Below are 23,727 nucleotides of genomic sequence, written 5' to 3' on the forward strand. Positions count from 1 at the left end.
TTACGGGCAAACATAAATGAACTTGTGTATGCAACCAACAATGGGGGATGCATGAAATATGTAACAATTTTTTGGATTTGACACTCCGGTTCATGCCCCAGGGAGTGATGACTTGACACAAAGCGTTCTGCTCATCCAGCATCACGTCAAGATCATGTGGACATTGTCTAAGCATCCTTTTCAAGATTACCACAAAAAAAAAAAATCAACGTGGAAACATTCTTCAGAATTAGGCATTCAACATTGAGGCAGTCAACGTTCAACATTGAGGAAAACAAGGAAAAAAGACGTAAAATGTCATAGCACCTGTGGTTTTAGTAATTTTGCTGTCCTGAGTTAAAGACCGCCAGTCGGCCATCTTTGGTCAGATTACAAAACAAAATCTTCTGCACATGTAAACTCACATGTACTGTCTTTGTGCCAAGTTTGAACAAAATCAGTCCATGCATGTCCGAGAAATGGTTGGGGGCACATTTAAGTAACAAAATGGCAACCTGTCGGCCATATTTGATCAGATCACAAAATAAAGTGAGGTGCACGTGTATGTCATTATGTACTGTACTTGTGCCAAGCTTGAACAATATCAGGCCATGAAGAAGAACCACCTTTAGAGGCCATTTTTCCCTGCAGAGGGGGGGTTGGCCTTTTTCGGGCACCATGGTCCCCTTTTTGAAGCAATGTTTTACGGCCGGATGCCCTTCCTGCCACCAACCCTGTTAGTCGACTCTTGCGACACACAGGGAATTACCAGTGAACTGGTACTCAATTTGCCAACCTCGGAAGGATGACAGGCTGAGTCAACCCCCCTGGCGTTAATTCAGCGATCGACCAGGATTCGAACCCAGGATCCTAGGATCCCAAGCCGGCACCCTAACCACTAAGCCAAATATCAGGCCATGCATATTCAATAAATGGTTGGGGACATGTTTAAGTAACAAAATGGCCACCAGTCGGCCATCTTTGATCTGCTCTCGAAAGAAAATGATGTGGATATGTCAGGCATCATTCATAATTATATGTGTGCAACATTTGAACAAGACCGGTAAATGCATGTCCGATATATGGTTGACGACGTGTTCAACATTTGGTTTTTCACAACTAAAATGGCCACCAGTCGGCCATCTTTGATCACATCACGAAACAAAATGATGTGCATATGTATACCATCATGTATTGTCCCGTTTATACATGTCCGAGATATGGTTGCGGATGGATGGACGGATGAGTCCCAATCCATAAGTCCCTGATACTGACTCAGTCTAACGGGGGCTTAATAACAAAAAAGGATCTTGGGTTGAAGGCATTTAAGCCTCGACAAATCGATGAACTCAGTGGTAGGAACTCGCATGGAATCCACTTTTAGGGCATTTTCCCCATTCATGGATCACAACGAAACATTGAAGGGCAACATCCAGATGTGCAGTAATGTAATAGGTAGGGATTTGGCAACAAGAGTTTCAAATGGCGTTCTGCGGCATACTTCAATATGTCACACATTGAAATGCAGCTTTGCTGTACAAATAGACAATGAAAAGTCTCATCTCCCGATGGAGGGAAGTCGTAGTGAGGATGCATCACGTGATAAAGTTGATTTTCAGTTTAATTCGATGGAAGTACGTGATTATTACATTTTAATTTACCTATGTCACCACTTGGATGGAAATTGAAAAAAGGACTCCATTAGTTTTTGCGCATCGACATCATGAATCATCATGACGAGTTTCAAAACGATCCGTCGAACTGCCTCGGAGGAGTAGGGACACCGACTGCCTGACTGACTGAAGGACATCGTATGTTTCATTACAAGTCTTCATACTCCCCATAAATTGAACATCTTCTCCCTCATCAATCAGGCTATTCTGTGCTCTGGCTATAGACGCTTTACTGAAAATCCGAATTTGACAACAACATCAGCACCAATGACAATGGCACGCGGTGGAGCGCATACCCCCACCAGGCTTACATTTTGTATCCCACTGACCGATAGGCCAGATCTGCATCTGGACCTGAACCAAAACCTAACAAAACAAACCTAAACAACCTAAACAAAACCTAAACCTAAACAAAACCCAAACCTAAACCAAAACCTAAACAACTCATCCACCCAGTTTTGTCACAACCAATACACAACTTTTTGAAATATCACGCCACATTTATCGGTTTGGTCCCATTTCTCAACAGTGAAGAATCACTTTTAAAAAATCCGGATCCAAATCCAAATCTTCACCAAAAACGATTAAATTTGTCCCCGTTCCACACACAACATGTCACACATCACACGTCCACCAAGTTTCGTCCGAATCCGTCCATAACGTTTTGAGATATCCTGCTCACAGACAGATAGACAGACAAACAGGAGTGAAAACACAACTTCCACCCACCTTTGGTGACAGAGGTAATTAAAGAAGAAAAACTTATTATTTACCTCCACTAGAAGTTCGGCCATATCTCCAGGCATCTTCTCCACAAGCACATCAAGTACTCGCAGTATTTCCGCACGCGCACGGGCCAACCCAGGGGGATGCACAGGGGGAGGGCTCTGTGCATTTGCAGCCTGTACCGTCTGCCTGTGTACCTGGTATCACAAAAATCAAGCAACAATAAGCTGAAGCCATATACAACCCTATTTGCTACAAACAGTGACAGTCAGACAAAAATAAATTGTCTTTGTCAAAACTTGTGACAACCAGACACTGAGAGGAAATTCATAAACTGACATGTTGTCCCTACACCCAAACCACGCACAGCAATGTAACAAGCGTGAAACAAGAAATAAATACATAACAAGCGAGTCCAATTCAGAAAGATAAACAAACTCTGGTTTCCATTTTTCGCATGGTACTTCTTTGTAGAAGCACTACTTTACAGATGTTATAGTTGTCCAAAAATGTTTTTGTTTACAAGCTAGTATCTTCTTTTGTCCGACTTAAAACTCACCTCGCGTGCTATGGTGGTGATGAAAGCCTTGGGCCTAGCTGTGGCAATGAGCGATAGGGCATGTCGTGCTGATCGGCACGTGTCTGCCACAGGGGTCAGGGGTAGTCCAGAACTCACGCTGATGCCACACACAGACATACAAGGAACCACTCAATATATGATCCTACATGTGAATTTTACTTTGAAACAGGAATGTTAAACTATCAAATGGTCACAACAACAATCGGTATATATAAACCATCACAGTCATGGCACAGGTATTGAGTGGTAAAATAATCAATGGTATATGGTTTCCAGAGGTCAGGTCTGGATACGTTTTCATAACTAAAATATATCTAAACCACATGAGGCCATCACTGTTCCATGAGCTAAGACTATGTGTGTGTGTGTGTGCACGTGTGTGTGTACGTGTGTGTGTGTGTGTGTACATGTGTGCGTGTGTGTGTGTGTGTGTGTGTGTGTGTACGTGTGTGTGTGTGTACGCACGTGCGCGCGCGCGTGTGTGTGTGTGTGTGTGTGTGTGTATTTGGCACATGTGTGTGAACTAGGCGTGTGTGAGTGCATGTGGCACGTGTGTGCATGCGTGTGTGTACGTGCGTGTGTGTGTGTGTGTGTGTGTGTGTGTGTGTGTGTGTGTGTGTGTGTGTGTGTGTGTGTGTGTGTGTGTGTGTGTGTGTGTGTGTGTGTGTAGTTGGACCATGACAATTGCAGTCCCAACATTTGCGGGCTCTGCACGGTCGCGGTTGATAAATTGTGACCTGCTTCGACATTTGCGGCCCAGCATGACAGTTATAAAACATATCTTCCATCAACCATGCACAAAGCAACAGGACATACGCAAAAACACATCTAACCTGAGCCACAAGCATTACCTGATTCTACATTCGCAGCCCTGTGCTTCACGTTTTCACTGCTTTTCGCAGCGACAAAATGATTTTAACCGTGCTACAAGCGAGCTTCTTGGGACATCCCACCATTTGAACTGTGAATATAGGTTTTTTTAGTTTTTTTATACAGAATCAAGGCTCGTGTAAGAGCTAACACATTACACATGAAAACATGCACGGACCCACAAAAATATACAATAAATAAAGGGAGCGGGAGACAAGAGGGGGAGAGAGAGGAAAGCATACATGCACAACAATGGTGGAGACCAGGGATGTTGGTAGATCCGAGGAAGATCGAGGGCGGGTGGGGGTGGGGGGAGGGAGGAGAGAGGCTGGGGATGGGAAGGGGTACACAGTATAAAGCAAATGAACACTACTAGGAATTTCAGGAAATAAGTTGGCAATTGAAAGAGGTGGATTTGGGGTGTTTTAACGGGGGTAGAACAGCTTTGTGGGATATCCCACCATTCACACTGTGAACATAGCTTCTTGGGATGTCCCACCACTCGCACTGTAAACATAGCTTCGCGCGATATCCCACCATTCGTACTGTAAACAGCTTTGGGGAATATACCACCATTCACAATATAAACATAGATTCGTGGGATGTCCCACCATTCACACTTTTAACATAGCTTCGCGGGATGTCCCACCATTCACACTGTAAACAGCTTTGCAGGATGTCCCACCATTCAAACTATGAGCATTGCTTCGCAGGATATCCCACCAGTTGTATAACATGTCATCCCCTGTGAGTTACTGTGCAGAATGAAAACATTCCACCACATCTATTAGTGCATTTAGTTGTCCCCCTTTTCCCCATTGAAACAATGCTCCAACATTCGCGGATTTTCCTCGACATTCTTGCAATTTTCTTCGACATTCGTGAAATTTTCCTCGCCACATTTGGGGGATTTTCCTCTCTCTCTCTCTCTCTCTCTCTCTCTCTCTACCGCCTCTCTCTCTCTCTCTCGCTCTCTCTCTCTCTCTCTCTCTCTCTCTCTCTCTCTCTCTCTCTCTCTCTCTCTCTCTCTCTCCCGCCTCTCTCTCTGTCTCCCCTCCTCTCACTCCCCCTCCCTCTCTTCATATTCTCATCATGAAGGGACTCTGCATTACCCGGCAACGCTGGTTACATTTGCTAGTGTAAAATAATACTAGCAGGATACCCACACCAGTTGCTCCAATAAAACAACCGGCTATCGCAGGTTAAGAATTCTTTCAAATCCCTTATCAATCCATTGGCTTAATTGTCAGAAGTTGAATTTCCCACTCACTTCCCATCCTGTACATTGTTTAAAAATAACTCATAAATTATAGATAATGTAAAGACTATTTTTGAAACTCATCACGTGTATGTGTTCATCCAGTCTGGAGAAGTGAGAATGGTATTTTAAAAAAACATTAATTACAACAGGCACACAAAACTCAGCTACACAAGTCATGAGCATGTTCCAATTGCACAGTAGGAACAATCAGACAGTATTCCCGATGGAAATGCATGGAAGCGAACCTTTTGTTGCGTGTCATTCATGCGGTATTGCAACGGCGAAGCAAACCACGACGCTGCGTCCCGCGTGCTTGGAAATCAATGCGATCAAGTAACTGGGGTCTTGCGGCTACAAAGGAGTGGCGGTGTGGCCTATCAATGTGCTTGAAAGAAGCACCGAGAGGCGTCTGCTTCGTGGAGTGGTGTGTGACGTTTTCAGAAGTTGAAACTTGGGTCTGCTCTGAGCTATGCGAGTAAAGCGAGGTTTTCCCGGAAGGAGAGCTGCCTGGAAGAGTTGGAGAATCGAGGCCCGTGGGACTAGACAAACGCTGCACCTCCTCTCAGCAGGCTGGGTTATGATGAGTCATCAAAGTGCATTTAGAATCACTCCAAATGATGTTACACAAAAAATAATGTACCAAAAATACGATGTTGGGCAAAAATCCACATGGGTATACATTGTGTTTGATAGTCCTTCATCGTTCTAAGACTTGGACGTGTCAAAACTATCCTTCATTGATAATAGTTCATACTGAACTATCCTGAGTGTTCATGAAATATTCATGGCCATCATGACGGTATTACCCAAATATCACTTGCCTTCTGGAAAGAAACCCCGTGTGTGTCAACTGTCTACCTTGCTGGGACAGATGTCTCCCAAAAATATGGAGCCAGTTCATAGAAAACAATTTGCTTTTCGCAGCCATGTTGTTCACATAAAATTGCCTAGTTTGGAAAGCTCATGACTTCATGCATCGCAGTGTGCGACGTAATTAGCTGCAGCAGGTGCAACACTTTCATAGTAAGAGTCCATTCAGAACAGCGTGCATTAATTACGTACATGTGAATAAGATTTGAGGGAACAACTTGGTAACTACAGGCTTGTATGGATACAAATATTACATTGCCGGTGGAAACAAACCCAACAGGAATCTCAAAGTGACACATATACCGGACAATTAAGACGTTGGGAGATATATTTGAAAGGGACATCTTCCATGAATTGAAGTCGCCACCCTCTTTCAAAGTGTCTCCAACGTAGCCCAGAGCTCCTCTTTCTCCAAAAGCGCGCACAAAAACTTCCAATGCACAAAATGGCCAGCCTTTTTCTCCTCCAAGCCAGGGCAAAAAAGCGCACTCTCAATATTTCTCTTCTGAGAGCCAATCGTGTCGTTTTCCTCCCAGTTCGCCCCACCCACCTCCTACGGGCCAATCATGTACCTCGGGGCATGGCCTGCCGGCCTTCCTTTCCGCCCCCTGATTCTACGCCTCTTTTGGGCGGGGCCTTTTTCCTTATTAGGTCCAATGGGGGGCAGGGCGTAGTTCGATGGTGTCCTGCCTCGCTTTTTGCTGGCGGTTGTTGTAGTTTAAAGGTTGTGCAAAAGCGTAAGGGAAAAATTACAGAGGGTTTGACGCACAGATAAATAATGAGCACGGCACCATCCTTCCCGTGATGCACAATTAAACAAACTTAAGCTACAGTCTCTCTACTTGATACATCGAAATGCTCCTACATGTCACGCGGTCCATGCTACTCCCTATACAGTTCTACCTCTCCTACGGTTTTACCGCCCATAAATGTAACACACACATAAATACATCTATTAATAACGTACTATTAGAACATAACATATATTAATAACGTACTATGAGAACATAACTACATCTATTAATAACGTACTATTAGAACGTGACTACATATTGTTGCGGATCTCACCGTCGGCCCTTTTTCCCCTTACCAAGGGGGGATTAATCCCCTTGTCTCCGACTGGCCGACGTGAGTCCTGAAGCTGCCCACCTCCCTCCGGAGAGGCAGGTGAGCAACCTCGTTCGAGACCGTGGACAAGATGTTATTTTGCCGAGCGGATGGCAGCCCGCGGCTCGAACCGTTAGCAAGTACTAGACCCGACTCTCAACGTTGGCCAAATTGTGCCACAGGTATTCAAAGGGGGAAATCACAAAGACGATCGGATGTGAGGAAACCAGAAGGTAAGGAAGAACAAATATAATTTATTACTAATATTTACAAGACCAAATAAACCAAGGAAGAAGGAAAAATACGAAAATAATTTACAGAAGAGGGGGAGACAGTGCAAATACTAGCTTACCTATACAAGCTTACTTAAACCCCAGGACAAGACAAAAGACAGACGACAGTCAGACTTACACGGGGATGATGACGGGAATGGCAGGAGGTGGATGGCTGGACGGATGAGGAGGTGGGACCACAGGGCTGGAAGGATGCGGGTCCGGTTGGTGTGATCGCCGGCTCGAGTTGAGCAGCCGCTGGCCCTCCTCAATCGTATCCGCACGGCGGCGTTGCTTCGCGGCCGCAACTGCAGTCAAAGCTCAAAGCTGTGGTGGTCAAAACTGCGGTGGTCTCAAAGCTGCGGTGGACTCAAAGCTGCGGTTGGTTCAGCTGCGGTGGACTCATTCAGGTTAACTCCTACGCGCATCTCAGCTCCTCCTCAACTGGACTCATCTCCCTAAAAGGCTTGCGCGGGCGCTTTTATAACGCGCTCTGAGATCAACCCGCGCCACGCCCGTGATGGTATCTCACCAGCCCTGATTGGCTGGTGAGGGCTCGCTGGCTCCACCTTCCGATGACGAGGGGCGGGCAATGCCCTTGTTCGTGGGCTTGACCACGTGCGTAATGGAGTCTTGGGGTAAAGGTGGTGCCAATAACCCCACCCAAAGTTAATGGCACTTCGAAGATGCCATGGGGGTGTCGGAGGGATCCTATCTTATTTGATTCGGTGCAATGCAGGGTCAATTAATGGGCAACAGAGCCTTAAACTGGAACACACAATAAGGAAATAACTATTTAGAAGGGTATATGATTTTCTACGTGCATGCGATGGACTAACTAAGGGGACGACCTTTGATCTTTACACTTAACGGAGGTATTTACAAGAATTACTACACTATTTACAGAGGGTGATATTTACAACAGGATTCTCAAATCCGCAACAATATATTAATAACGTACTATTATAAAGTGACTACATATATTAATAACGTACTATTAGAACGTGACTACATATATTAATAATGTACTATTAGAACGTGACTACATATATTAATAACGTACTATTAGAACGTGACTACATATATTAATAACGTACTATGAGAACATAACTACATCTATTAATAACGTACTATTAGAACGTGACTACATATATTAATAACGTACTATGAGAACATAACGACATCTATTAATAACGTACTATTAGAACGTGACTACATATATTAATAACGTACTATTAGAAAGTGACTACATATATTAATAACGTACTATTAGAACGTGACTACATATATTAATAATGTACTATTAGAACGTGACTACATATATTAATAAAGTACTATTAGAACTTGACTACACATATTAATAAAGTACTATTAGAACGTGACTACATATATTAATAATGTACTATTAGAACTTGACTACACATATTAATAAAGTACTATTGGAACGTGACTACATATATTAATAAAGTACTATTAGAACGTGACTACATATATTAATAACGTACTATGAGAACTTGACTACACATATTAATAAAGTACTATTAGGACGTGACTACATATATTAATAACGTACTATTAGAACATGACTACATATATTAATAAAGTACTATTAGAACGTGAATACATATATTAATAAAGTGCTATTAGAATGTGACTTCATATATTAATAAAGTACGATTAGAACGTGACTACATATATTAATAAAGTACTATTAGAAGTGACTACATATATTAATAACGTACTATTAGACTATGACGACATATATTAATAAAGTACTATTAGAACGTGACTACATATATTAATAAAGTACTATTAGAATGTGCATACATATATTAATAAAGTATAAAGTACTATTAGAATGTGACTACATATATTAATAAAGTACTATTATAACGTGACTACATATATTAACTAGATGGTAGAATACTTACCCTGCGCAGTCAAGTTGGTGCGAGGCAATTCTTCTTTTTTTGAACATTTTTTTTCTTTGATGCAATATGGCTGCCAGACCACGTGAGCGATAACATCATAAATTTATATTCTCTAATATAATTGTTGCATAGATCACGCTCAATACATTTCAATCAAACTGATCAGACTAAGCGTTGTTCCTGTCAAATTATGACGTCATAATTATGGCACCAATGACGTTGTTGTGGAAATGAGAATTGTGTTTTTTATTGTTGTAAAAATATCACCCTCCTTCCTCCAGTTGTGTATAAAGGTCAAAGGGCGTCCCTTACTTAGGTCATATACAATCGCGTTAGCCAATCATAGATTTCCTGCTTGTTGGTAGTTATTTCCTTATTCTGTGTATTAGGTTAAGGCTTTGTCTTCCATTAATTAATACTCCATTGCACCGAATTCAAATAGATAGATCCCCTTTCATTCCCATTCCCAAAGCCTCGATTGCCAACTGCATTCGCCGCCATTGCCATGTGCTCCGGCTCGGAGAAGAAAGGCGGGTCTCCACCTCGTCATAGAGGGGAGGAGTGAGCCAGCCCTTGCCGACCAACCCAGAACGAGGGGTTTGGCTTTGAGAGGGCATGGGGAGAACCATCGAGTAGGTTCGCGAAGTTTGAAGGGTGTGGCCTATATAACCCGCGGGAGACGCCCCCACCACGAGATGCGCCTGAGATAAGTCCAGAGGAGGTGAGACGAGCTTCGGAGAGAGACGCACAAAAGAGTCCACCACAGCTTGTGAACAAACCGCAGCTTTGAACCAACGGCAGGTTTAGCCACCGCAGCTTGGAGCGTCGACGGCGGTGACGGCAGTTGCGGCCAAGAGGCCACGTCGCCGTGCGGAGACGATTGGGGAGAGTCGGCGGCCGCTCACCTCGAGCCTTGCCGTTTACACGGACTGGACCCGCATCCTTCCAGCTCTGTGGAACACTTGGACCTTCCCCTCCTTCCAGCCAATCGTTCCTGCCTTCAATTTCCCCATTCGTGTGAGTTTGCTCGTAGTCCGTTTTGTGTGTCTCGTCCTGGGTATAATTAAGACTGTAGGTAAGCTAGCGTTGCACTGTGTCTCCTTGATTTCTTCTGTCTTTATTTTATTATTTTTCCTTCTTCCTTGGTTATTTTGGTCCTGTAAATAATAGTAATAAATATAGTAGCATTTCCAACCCTTTTGCCTTCGTCTTCCTCTTCTTCACATCCATGTCGTCTTTGTGATTTCCCTCATTGGACACCTGTGGCACGATTTTGGCCAACGTTTAAGGAATCGGGTCTAGTCATTGCTAACAGTTCGTGCTGCGGTTGCTAAACACCGCTCGGCAATCAAGTAACATCTGTCCGCGGTACGAACAGGGCTGTGCACCGGCCTTTCCGGAGGTCGCGGTGCAGCTTCAGGGACCACGTCGGTCAGTAACAAACGAGGGGACTAATCCCCCCTCAAAGGGGAACCATAGGCCGAAGTTGGGTTCCACAACATTTTTTTTCTTTGATGCAATATGGCTGCCAGACCACGTGAGCGATAACATCATAAATTTATATTCTCTAATATAATTGTTGCATAGATCACGCTCAATACATTTCAATCAAACTGATCAGACTAAGCGTTGTTCCTGTCAAATTATGACGTCATAATTATGGCACCAATGACATCATAGTTAACAACACCTATTCCCCATATGGAGTTCTTTACAATGAGCCATTTTTCTATTTTTTCCATGCAGCGGTTTTAGAGATATAGAGGTGCAACATTTTTTGTTTTTTCCAAGAGGGCGCCTGAACCACATGACCGATGACATCATGATTATCATTAAAATATTCTACATGTTGTTAAAATAATTAATTGATTGAATAATTAATTGTGCAATTAAAATAAAGAAATAATAATCATAAAATAAGTAATTTCTTAACAAATTGGCTAATAGCATAGCTAAACCACCATTTCATCCGAATCTGTAACTTTTTGAAAATTAAGTAATTAATCGAATAATTAAATAATTAATTGATTAATGAATAAATCAAAAATACAATTTTATTAAATATAAAAATACAATTTCTGATATTGCCCAGATGAGAAAGAAAATAAATAAGTACTGTACCAAATAAATCGATAATAATTAAGTAATTAATCAATTATTTGCTCAAGCAAAAAATATAGCATTTTTGCCAAAGCACTTGTTCAATATTGTGCCCAAATTTCAACTTCCTAGCTCAAAAGATGGCAAACGAGAGAACCTTTACCTTTGACCTATATAGTCAAAAAACATTGACAGCCTCACTTTTGTCATTGGAATCCTCTGGTAAAGTTTGACGATGATAAGTGAAAGCGTTTGCGAGTTAAAGCACTCACTGACAAACATGCATACAAATGAGGCAGACTGTCAAAACAAAGAAACAGACAAGGGTGAAAACATAACCTCCATCCACCTGCTGTGGTGGAGGTAATTAGCATGATGTAGCTGAGTTTCTCTGCCATGCTTTGAAGAAGAATAAGAATAAGCACGAATGCGATCTTCATGCTGTTTCTCCGTATTCTGTTTGTTTGTTTAAAATCACAATGATGAAACTATGACAAATGGGAATAAAGTTGTACACTTAGTTACAAAAATCGTTGATTTCTAAAAAATTTCACATTTCACTCGATTTCGGCACTTATTTAAGTCCTCAAAATCCAATCCTCAAACCTGCACACAGATTTCGATTATACACTTTAATTAGTCTGTGAGAGTAGATTGTGTTTCCAAGGCAAGGCATCTTTGAATAGGGCAAAACAAAATGGTGGCAAAACCCCTGCGAGGTGATGTTTAGCTGATCAGCATGAAGCCTTTCATGAAGGTACGCCGTTATTTATCTTCAACAGGGGTGTTTAAATTTATTCAACACCCAGTATTCATGCATGCGCTCCTTCGGAGATCCCTCAATGTGCATGCAAAGTTTGGGGCCGCTAGGTTTCATGCTTTTGGAGTTATGGACACACACACACACACACACACACACACACACACACACACACACACACACACACACACACACACACACACACACACACACACACACACACACACACACACACACACACACACACACACACACACACACACACACACACACACACACACACACACACACACACACACACACACACCCTATTATTATTATGGACTAGCAACAGTACCCGGCGTTGCCGGGCAATGCAGAGTCACTTAATGATGGGAGTATTAAGTGAGGAGGGCAAGGGGGAGAATGTAGGGGGAGAGGGAGATGAAGAGGTGAGGGAGTGGGAGGGGAAGGGAAGGGGGGAGAGTTTGTGATGGGGAATGGGAGGGGAGGAGGGCTGGTTAGGGGGAATGGAGGGACAGGGGAAGGAGATGGGAGGGGGGCTGGGAGGGAAAGGCAGCATGAGAGAGGGGAATGGAAGACAGCATGAGGGGAGGGAAATGAAAGGCAGCATGAGCGGAGAAGGGAAGGGCAGTATGAGGGGAGGGAAATGAAAGGCAGCATGAGAGATGCATGACTCATGACTCATGCTACCATGCATGACTCAATGGGAAAAAAACGTGGATCCGAAATCGCTTGTACTCACATAGATTTACATGATTATGAAAGCTCTAAACGTTCACAGATATATAGAATATAGATCTCCTGATATATGTATGACAACAACAACAACAGGCATTTTAAGGCCATTTTCCCTGCGAGAGCGGGGGTTAGCCTTGCGGGCCCCATGACAATCTTCTTCATTTTGCCCTATTTTCTACATCTCCCCCTGTTAACCCCCTTGCCCGCATTTCTTCTTCCACCACCTTTAGCCAAGTCTTTCTCCGTCTTCCCCGTCCTCTACTTCCTTCTACATTCATTTTCATCACTTTTCTCAACCAGTTACTTTCATCCTTCCTCAACACATGACCAAACCATTTCAACCTGTTGCTCTTCACAGCATCCATCACAGGCTCTATTCCCATCATCTTTGGTAATTCATAATTTGTCTTCCTCTCTCTCAACGATACTCCGCTAGACAACATCACTTCCCCCAAGCCCACTCATCTTATGACATATGTATGACAATTGGAATATGATTGAAATTCAGCATCAGTTGTTTTTAAGACTGAGTTTTTCGATATCTGTGTATTAAACACACCCCTAACTTTGAACTTTTTTGCCAATAAAAAAATCGCGGTTCATACACTGGAAAAATACGGTAGTGTATGGGATCCAATCCTCAAATTTGAATCCAGATTTTGATTATATGCTTCAATTAGTCTGTGAGAGTAGATTGTGTTTCTAAGCCAAGTCACGTTTCAATGGGCTGAAAGAAAATGGCGGCATAAGAACCCAGCAATGTGACAGATGGGTGAACCAAGATGGCAAACCACCATTTTGGTAAGGTTTATTATTATTATTTTTTTGTTATGAGCACTCCATTAATCATCTTCAAATGGGGTGTTTAAACGCACACAAACACCCATTTTTCATTTATACACTCCCTTTGACGTCGAGAAGTGTGCATGCAAAGTTTGGGGCTGCTAGGTTTCATGGTTTGGAAGTTATGGAGGACACACACACACATACATAGTCTTTTACTTTATTGATGCAGTATATACATTTCAACATCTCCACTACCTACATATTTATTGATTTAGAAATCTACATGTCCCATTTTTAACGTGCGCTTGAGGGCTGTACCCTCGATGAAGACTTCCGTGGAAGACCAAATTTGGTCATCTTGTCCATTCGACAAGCATGCACTCAGTGTGTGTGTGTGTGTGGAAAATCCACTATCCACACTTTTGGTGGAAAATCCACTATACTGTTTCTCATATATTTATATGTTTATTCTTTGTTGATGTGATTTTAATGTGTTTGTTAAACTACATTTATATGATATTTTATGTTTGTTCAACTACATAAAAGCATGAAAGCATGAAACAAAGCATGAAAACCACAAACAATATAATTAATTGTACAGTAACGGCTAGATGTTACAAGTTAAAAGAAACTAAAGAATTAATTACATGTAAAACCTCAAATATAGTTTACCTATTGACCTGTAGCAAATGTGCGATGCAATATGTTGGTGCATTGATGGGTTGACTGACTGCCTGGACGCAACTGAGGTTGTGGATCTACTGATGTACCATCTACTGATGTGGATCCATGATCGAGGTTGTGGATCCGCCGTTTGGAGAGGTCCTGGGCTGAAAGGATCGAAACCTCGAGGAAGAACGCTGCCCTGCTGATGATCCATGCAGTCGGGAAACTAGTCAATTGCTTACAGGTTAAGGCTCTTGTTTTAGGTGGAGAAACTATGTTTGAGATTTGCAATTTAAATAAAGTTGAATATGGGATGTTGTGAAATTAACATCATTTACAACAATCCTTTAAATTATTTATATTTAAGTTTAGGAACAACTGATACTGTACAATTAATTGTGTGTGTGTGTGTGTGTGTGTGTGTGTGTGTGTGTGTGTGTGTGTGTGTGTGTGTGTGCATAAAAGAGAGAGATAGAATTGTGAGGAACAGAAATGAAAAAACGAGATTTGTGTGTGTGTGTGTGTGTGTGTGAGCAAGCGAGCGAGCGAGAGAGAGAGAGACAGAGACTGTCTGTCCGTCTCTCTCTCCCCCTTTTCTACCAACCCCCTCCCCGCCCCCCCCCACTCTCTCTATGGTAATATAAACCTTTTGTTCACATAAAAACTTGCACGTGATCATTTGAGGTATAGGATTTGCCATGAAGTGCAACTGAATTGGCTTTACAAATCCGGTTATGGGCCGATTGGGAAATGTGCATTTAATGCACTTATATTGCACCATTCAAAAATTACACAACGCTATTTTTTTAGGGAGGGGCATATGGACTAGATTAAACTTTACTAAAAATTTATTGCTCGAACCAAACAAAGCCTATGGAAATCGAAATCAACAAAACCGGGCAGTGTATGCTTAATGCTAGGTCCACCATGAAACAAGATGGCAGCCATATCATTCGTTGGAACTATGGTAAGAGGAGTCAAGCGACAAATGTGGGCGTGGTCCAGTGGCTGTCTGACCAAGAGATGCACATTTCAAAAAAAAAAAAAAAAAAAAAAAAAAATCGACCCCCCAGCAAGAACCCAAACAACAACAACAACAGCAGCAGCAACAGCAGCAACGCAAAGCTCTTGGAGACCTGTGACACGTCGCAGGTAAAAATGCTGCCACGTGTACCTAGAGTGCTCTGGGAAGTGATGTCACTTCCCCCAAGCCCAATTTCTGTATTTGTCTCAATTAGGTCCAGCATCGTCTCATGTATTTGTCTACATGTGTGTTTGGTGTATTTAGCTCCACTACAAGCCTTAGAGCATGTATAACTAGAATGGCACTGTTCGACGTCACAACGTCGACTGATATGCCACCGCCCACATGATAACATCAATATAATACTTGTATCAAGTTTGATTTAAATCCATTCAGCCGTGCCCAAGTTAGCACATTTTTACCTGACATGACCTCTGACCAGACCTTGGGACCCCCAAAATCTAATCAGTTAATCTTTACATCATTATACATATCTGTACCAAGTTTGAATTAGATCCCTTTAGCCATTGTCAAGTTATAGACCTATTACAGACTTTGACCTTTAACCTTTGACCTCTTGAACCCAAAATCTAATCAGTTAATCTTTAAATCATTATACATACCTGTACCAAGTTTGAATTAGATCACTTCAGTCGTTCTCAAGTTGTATACCTATTACAGATTTGACCTTTGACCTCAAAATCGAATAAGTAAATCTTCACATCATTATACTGTTATGTTTGTGGGGGTAGTGATATGTAGAGCCAGGTAGATTCGTATAGGTAGGTGCTCCGGATGTCGGGAAAGAACCATTCACATGTAATAAGTTCTGTTTAGCTGAATGTCGGAGTAAGGTGCATCTTCATCCCCGTCACAAGGGGCGGGGCATGTTAACTAGCTTAGGGCATACTTACCCCTATGTGATCTATCCTTTGGCTCTTTCGCACTGCACCATAGACACTAGTGAGAAATGCCATGAATTGCACTAAATAATAACCATAAAACCAACCGGAAGCCAGTTCTGAACACTGCCATTTGGGACGCACCAGCTACATCGCCACGGAAGACAGGCAGGCTGAAGACATGCCCCGAGGACTCGTGATTGGCCAGGGCGGAGCAAAAAGCGACTCGCTATTGAGCGGGAGTTGACCAACGAGAAGGCCGGGGTAAGAAGGGACTCGTGATTGGCCAGGGCGGAGCAAGAAGCTACGTGCTGATTGGTGGAAGGAAGGCTGAGGAGGAAGCCGAGCGCCGATTGGCAAGGACCACCGAGGACGTCAGAGGCGAGAAAGAAGTGGCGCGCTGATTGGTGGAGAAGCGCTGATGACGTTGGGACCTGACGTTAAAAGAACTCGAGGACTGACATTTTCTCTCTTGCTCCTGCCTTCTCTTGCCCTCTCTCTCGTACCCTGGACTCTTGATCTGGACCTTCTCTTGCTTGCCCTCTTGCTCTCTGACCCTGGACTCACTTGCTTTCCTCCTGCCCTCTTTCTTTTTGCCTTTTTCCTTCACGCCGACATCTGGAGTACACCCCTTGGAATCGGACTTTGGTGACGTTTGAGCACTGACCATTTTCTCCCGCCTTGTCTTCACGTTCCAGACCTCGCGAGCAATTGCGTGTGGACGACGGGCTCCAGGAAGCGATCGGAGACGCCACCGGGAGACGTGCAGAGTTTTGCAGGCGGAAATGACGCGCGGCTTGCGCTGCAGCGTGAATGGGCGCGACAAGGCCTGTTTCCCGCCAACGCGCGCGCTTCTACTTCGCGCGCGCAACCCAGGCCGGACTTCCGGAGCCTTGGATTCCTGGCAAGACTCCCCCGAGCTGATCAGAGCTAAGTGCACGATAAACTACACACCATTATTTTATCCCATTTATATTCCCCTGTGTCTGTGTTTCTAAGTCGGGTGAGGGAGCGCTCCATTTAGGAACTTAGTTTTACCGTCGCGCTTTTCTTTGTCTCGACATCCGTTTTAATAAACGCTTTCATTATTTTCTGTACATTTATAAACCCGGTTTTTGTTTGAGTTAATTTTTTCAGGGTGAAGAGGTCGGCGAGACCCAACCAGGTAAGTCGGTACTCCTCTTCCTCTTCGCGTATAATCCGCCACATAGTTCGAATCAAAACGCCTCCATTAACGCTCGTTTGCCTTCCGTGGTTCTTTCAGTGTTAATTAAGGGAACCACACGACAATAAATACCTCTACTAAGTTTGAATTTGATCACTTCAGCCATTCTCAAGTTTGAGACCTACTAAAGACTTTGATCTATGACCCCAAAATCTAATCACTTAATCTTTACATCATTATACATGCCTGTACTAAGTTTGAATTAGATCCCTTCAGCCGTTCTCAAGATATAGACCTATTATAGACTTTGACCTTTTGACCCCAAAATAATCAGTTCATCTTTACATCATTCTACATAAGTGTACCAAATTTGGTCAGAATCCCATCGCTGCTTCACAAGTTATCATGGTAACAGTATTTTTACCGAACATGACCTCTGACCTTTGCCCTTTGCCCTTATGACCCCAAAATCGAATCAGTTCAGCTTTACCTCATTATACATACCTGTGCTAAGTTTGACTAAGATCCCTTTAGCCGTTCTCAAGTTATCGTGGTAACGAAAACCTATCGCGGATGGACAACCTCAAAACATAATGCCTCCGGCGACTTCGTCGGTGGAGGCATCTATATAATAATAGCGTAAGGACTCGACTTTGTTATCCCTTTTACGCCGCACCCAGTGACCCGATGCCCACGGCACTAATGGATTTACGATCTACGAACCGCGCTCTTTGTTCATCACGTATAGCCATACTCGAAAAATCTGAATTATCCGACGTTGGGGCCAAAAAGCATCCGATTAACGGCCAATACGACGCCATCTTACGACGCCATCGTATTGACGTCTGCTGGGTGAAGGCGAAGCAAGCCGTCCGCTGATTGGACAGTCGAAGGCGACAGCAAGCCGTCCGCTGATTGAACAGTCGAAGGCGACAGCAAGCCGTCCACTGAGTGGACATTCCAGAGCATGCATTTGTGCCGGTGTCGATCGCGGTGTACGCTGACCTCATCAGGTGGGTTTACCATAATTTCTTCCATATACTGTGATTACAACGTGCTGAAACCGATCAGCAGCCCATCAGTATCATATAAAGCAATAAATACCAAGGCTTCAGCTTCTGAAAGCTTAAAACAAAGTGTACTTCACCGAGTGACGAAAAGTAGGCGTAGGCCTGGGCCCTACCTATCCAGTTGTTGTGTTTCCGTTGTGGCCATGATCTCAACAAATGGCGTAGACCATGTGGCGTCGGGTAGGTCATGATCAGCCCCCCCCCCCCCCCTTTCACCAACTCCTGCATCTGCCACCGTTCATGATTATCAAAGTAGGCTTTACCCTGTTCACGATAAGGTAGAAATCAGTGAGTTGTATACGAAGAGATAAAAGGATGGCATTGACTTCGAGACGGTACGTGATAGTTGGCTGCGGCTGGCTGATGCCATGTTTTTTTTTTCCTAAGTGCCATGGACGCTGATGGACATAATAAAGGTATCGGCTGATCTCTCATCGTAATATTACCCGATGGAAATGAACTGTTTCTTTGTTTGTCATTTCCTGTGCAATAATGTCAAATTGATAAGTCAGACATCCTTTTCTATTGACAGCTGCTCTCCTTTTCAATGGCATCGTCTATTCATATGCATGTTCTTCTTTCATAGAATTTTACACATTCACAATCAGTATTTCAATTCTTGCAGACATTGGAAAGGAAGTTGACTCACAGGCCAACTCTCTGGCTCAATCACAGGCCGACGCACAGGCGATGTAATTGTGAGTAGCATTTTTGCACAAGTGAAAATTGAAAATACACGTTTTTGGTATGTGGCTATGTTATTTAGTGTTTGTTTTGTCTCTAACAATATAAAAGTCTACTACAGCACTGATTGCGCCATTTCTGATGACAATGAAGAGGCTCAGAGCTATCCAATTGAGTTTCTCAACAGCATAACACCTTCGGGGATGCCGCCCCACCGTCTAAGCCTCAAACCAGGGGCTATTATAATGCTTCTCAGGAATCTCGATATTCGTCAAGGTCTTTGCAATGGCACTAGACTTCGCCTTCACCACATTCATTCTCACGTACTTGATGCAGAAATACTAACAGGTGCCCACCAGGGACAACGAGCTCTTATACCCCATATCAGACTCGCCCCATCTGATGCCAGTTTACCCTTCGTTCTACAGCGAACTCAGTTTCCTGTTCGCCTGGCATATTCAATGACCATAAATAAAGCCCAGGGCCAAACATTCCGTAAACTGGGTATCTATTTGCCTGCTCCTGTCTTCTCCCACGGCCAGTTATATGTGGCATGTTCAAGAGCACGGTCGTTCAAAGATGTGTATATCAAGGTTGATAATACGAGTACGCAAGGAGTCGTCAGAGGCTTGACTATTACCCCAAGCATTGTTTATACAGAAGTTTTAAAATAATTTCAACCTCTGATACTGCGTTCATTGTATTATATTCCTACTGCTCTGCCTTGACATTGACGCTTACCAATGCGCCAGTATGGGGCTAATTCCAGTCGATTTACTAATCCGTTCATTTTAAAAAAGTCTATGGTTCTACTGCTGTTCCTTTCCATTGACACATACCACTGCGCCAGTGTGGCCAGAGTGGTGCTATGCCGATTCCTATTACGAATCCATTCATTTTTCAAAAGTATATCGTAGTGTTGTCATTTAAGTAGATTGCAATAAATACGTTGTTCATATACGCACTCTTCATTCTCATCTTTCTTCCGAACTCTTACTCGGACAAGCAAATCCCCTATGCCATCCATAATGGTACACTCTATCCATACACCACATCCTCCCTTCCGTGGATGTTCCACGGGTTTCGGTTAGTCTATATAATAATAGCGTAAGGACTCGACTTTGTTATCCCTTTTACACAGCACCCAGTGACCTGATGCCCACGGCACTAATGGATTTACGATCTACGAACCGCGCTCTTTGTTTATCACGTACAGGCATACTCGAAAAATCTGAATTAGCCGACGTTGGGGCCCAAAAGCATCCGATTAACTGCCGATACGACGCCATCTTACGACGCCATCGTATTGGCGTCTGCTGGGCGAAGGCGAAGCAAGCCGTCCGCTGATTGGACAGGCGAAGGCGAAAGCAAGCCGTCCACTGAGTGGACAATCCAGAGCATGCATTTGTGCCGGTGTCGGCGATCGTTGTTCATATACGCACTCTTCATTCTCATCTTTCTTCCTAACTCTTACTCGGACAAGCAAATCCCCGATGCCATCCATAATGGTACACTCTATCCATACACCACATCCTCCCTTCCATGGATGTTCCACGGGTTTCGGCTAGTCTATATAATAATAGCGTAAGGACTCGACTTTGTTATCCCTTTTACGCCGCACCCAGTGACCCGATGCCCACGGCACTAATGGATTTACGATCTACGAACCGCACTCTTTGTTTATCACGTACAGCCATACTCGAAAAATCTGAATTAGCCGACGTTGGGGCCCAAAAGCATCCGATTAACTGCCGATACGACGCCATCTTACGACGCCATCGTATTGGCGTCTGCTGGGCGAAGGCGAAGCAAGCCGTCCGCTGATTGGACAGGCGAAGGCGAAAGCAAGCCGTCCACTAAGTGGACAATCCAGAGCATGCATTTGTGCCGGTGTCGGCGATCGTTGTTCATATACGCACTCTTCATTCTCATCTTTCTTCCTAACTCTTACTCGGACAAGCAAATCCCCTATGGCATAATGGTACACTCTATCCATACACCACATCCTCCCTTCCGTGGATGTTCCACGGGTTTCGGCTAGTAAAAAATATCAGTTATTCGGCCAACTTATACCAATGAGCTGACCCCACCAAACGATTTTGCTGCTTCATGGCATAATTTTAGCAAATCACTCGGCATCTTATCTCGAGACTCTATTACATCCATTGTTGAAGTCAAGGCAGAATGTATGGCACCGATGGTTCATCCTCCAGTTGTAATGTTGTCACTTATTGTATGTATTCTTCTGTACCTCATAATTCCGCCATTAAGCCTCTGCAAACTGTCTGGGTCGAAATTTAATGGTTCTTTGCTCTTTGCAGGTCAACCTGGAGAGATCGTGCTGTTGAAAAGTGGTTTCCTTTCGGGCAAGGGTGACAAGACGATGATAACTACCAGGTGTTGTAACCCTTAAGTAACTTGAATAAGGTCTCTCTGTGAACTATCTGGTCCAATGTTGTCAGTCGCTGATAAACAACATTACGGTGAACATTGTAATGGGGAGCAATGGCTGTTTGAATCATACCCGCTTGAACCATCCTGATGGCGTGCAGCCAGGTCATTTAGCGTTAAATGACACCCAGCCATTCCTAATCGGACTTAGAACACAGGAATGGCCAATTTGTGGAGGGTATTGACACGGGGTGTGTGCAGACATGTATGAACATCCCATGGGAGACATGACTTGCATGCAAATTTCCAGGATCGCTCAGTGAGGGTAAGGATAATTGTAACATCACGTGTTGCACACGCTCACTTTCTCGTTGGGATTATTTCCTCAAAAGACATGGTTTACATATATTCAGGTCTAAGAAATGACTGAGCTGCGAATCCATCATTTATTTCACAGATTTAAAAGGTGCTGCTTCATTTTTTGTGAAGAATATGTATACATAAATACATATATTCATTCATGGATGAAATGTGGTACAGTGGGATATCTGATGTATTGGGACATCCCCTCTAACAGTTATTGTTGGCCAATTATTATTTGAGCACCAATGTATTAACACGTTATGTCACTGGCCACAAATAGCTGTGAGAGGGGATGTTCCAAGGCATTTTTTTTTTTTTTTTTTTTTTGTATACTGAATCGAGGCTCGTGAAAGAGCTAACATTTATTTCACAAACAAATCAACCAGACAAACAAAATATACAAAAAGAGGGAGCGGAAGACAAGATGGGGAGAGAAGGGGAAGCACACAACCACAACATTTGAGAGCAGGGAAAAGTGTGGGAGGGAGAGGGCTTGGGGGCAGGAGGCGTGGGAAGGGGGGGGGTGGGGGGGGGTGGGAGAAGTATAAAACACAAGGGGACCGAAATTAGCGGGGGTAGAAAAGATCAAGGTTTTGGATGGGGGAGGATAAGAGATGGTGGTGAACAGCTGTTTTAAAGACCTGGAGGGTGCAGTGGGATTGAAGAGAGTGAGGGAGTTTGTTCCAGAGGCGGGAGAAAAGAGGAATGAAGGAGTGAAGGTGAGCAGAAAGTCTTGATTTTGGCAGTTTAACCATAAGAGGGTTGCAGGCAGATCTTGTGCGACCTGTAGGAATATTTGGGGGACAGAGCCCAGAGAGGGCTGGGGGGGCAAGGCCAGAGAGGAGTCGGTAGAAGACGGAAAGACCACCAACCTGCCTGCGGTGAGTGAGTGAAAGGCCCTTGGAGTTAGCTTCATCGCGGGAGATTCCAATGATTCTGAACGCTTTGGTTTCAACAGCGTGAAGACGGGCTAGGTGTGAGGCAGGAGCACCAGACCAGAGGGGAGAGCAGTATTCCATAGAGCTGCGGATGAAAGCCTTGTATGTGGTGAGGAGCTCAGGTGTGCCAAGGAAGGACTTCGCACGACGGAGGATGCCCAGTCGGCGACTGGCTTTGGAGGCCAGATTTGAAATGTGGTTTTAAACATTTAAACATTTTAAACATTTTAAACATTAAACAAAGGCATCCTAGTTTTCTAATCAAATAGTGAATATTTGGGCTAAGGTTATTCAATCTAAGGTGAGGCTTTGTGTCGTACGAGCAAACTGAAATGTCCTTTTTGCTCCTCATACAGACATTTGGTAAATGTACGAGTAATACAGAAATAACAGAATAAATACTCATTTAGGGCCCCCTAGTGGTCTTCACATGTGTAAAAAAAGAAGAAAAAAAAAGGGAAAAAAAAGAAAAGGGAATGAGAAATGAAAACAATGCAAAGTGTAATTTGTAAACAAATAAAGTGAAGTGTAAAATATGCATTTTTTTATGTTATTAACTTCAATTTGTAGTGCAAGTACAAGTTTCCCTTGCAGAACCCAAACACAAAGTGTCCCATTAGACTTCTGTGTATTATTACTTGCTTTGTTGATGTCAAGCTGAAATCAGGTGTCGGCCAATTTTATGCCCCACAATGGAAGAACAAGCATGAGCATCCATTTGTTCCCCTAAAATGCAACATGTTATTGTAAACCATTAATTGTCGCAGGCTTTGTTCAAGGCAAGGAATGGGTTTCCTTTATTCTTTTATCAAAAAGTCAATAGGAAGCTCTCTTGAACAGCATATGCTCGGAAGGTTTTTACCAATGT

General features: G+C 43.4%; 1 protein-coding gene across 3 annotated transcripts in view; it reads right to left on the bottom strand.

Annotated features, from left to right (window-relative positions):
- The window catches only part of LOC137420664 (WD repeat-containing protein 7), a 178,368-nt gene that overhangs the window by 54,997 nt on the left and 99,644 nt on the right, over positions 1 to 23,727 (bottom strand). For all 3 annotated transcript variants that reach the window (XM_068105909.2, XM_068105910.2, XM_068105908.2), the window contains 2 exons: positions 2,938 to 3,055; positions 2,426 to 2,575 (listed from right to left, as the gene is read on the bottom strand). In XM_068105909.2, the coding sequence (XP_067962010.2) occupies positions 2,426 to 2,575; positions 2,938 to 3,055 (268 nt within the window). The remainder of the gene's footprint in view (positions 1 to 2,425; positions 2,576 to 2,937; positions 3,056 to 23,727) is intronic.

This window comes from Myxine glutinosa, chromosome 2, assembly GCF_964187855.1.
Source record: "Myxine glutinosa chromosome 2, kmMyxGlut1.1, whole genome shotgun sequence".
Classification (NCBI taxonomy): domain Eukaryota; kingdom Metazoa; phylum Chordata; class Myxini; order Myxiniformes; family Myxinidae; genus Myxine; species Myxine glutinosa.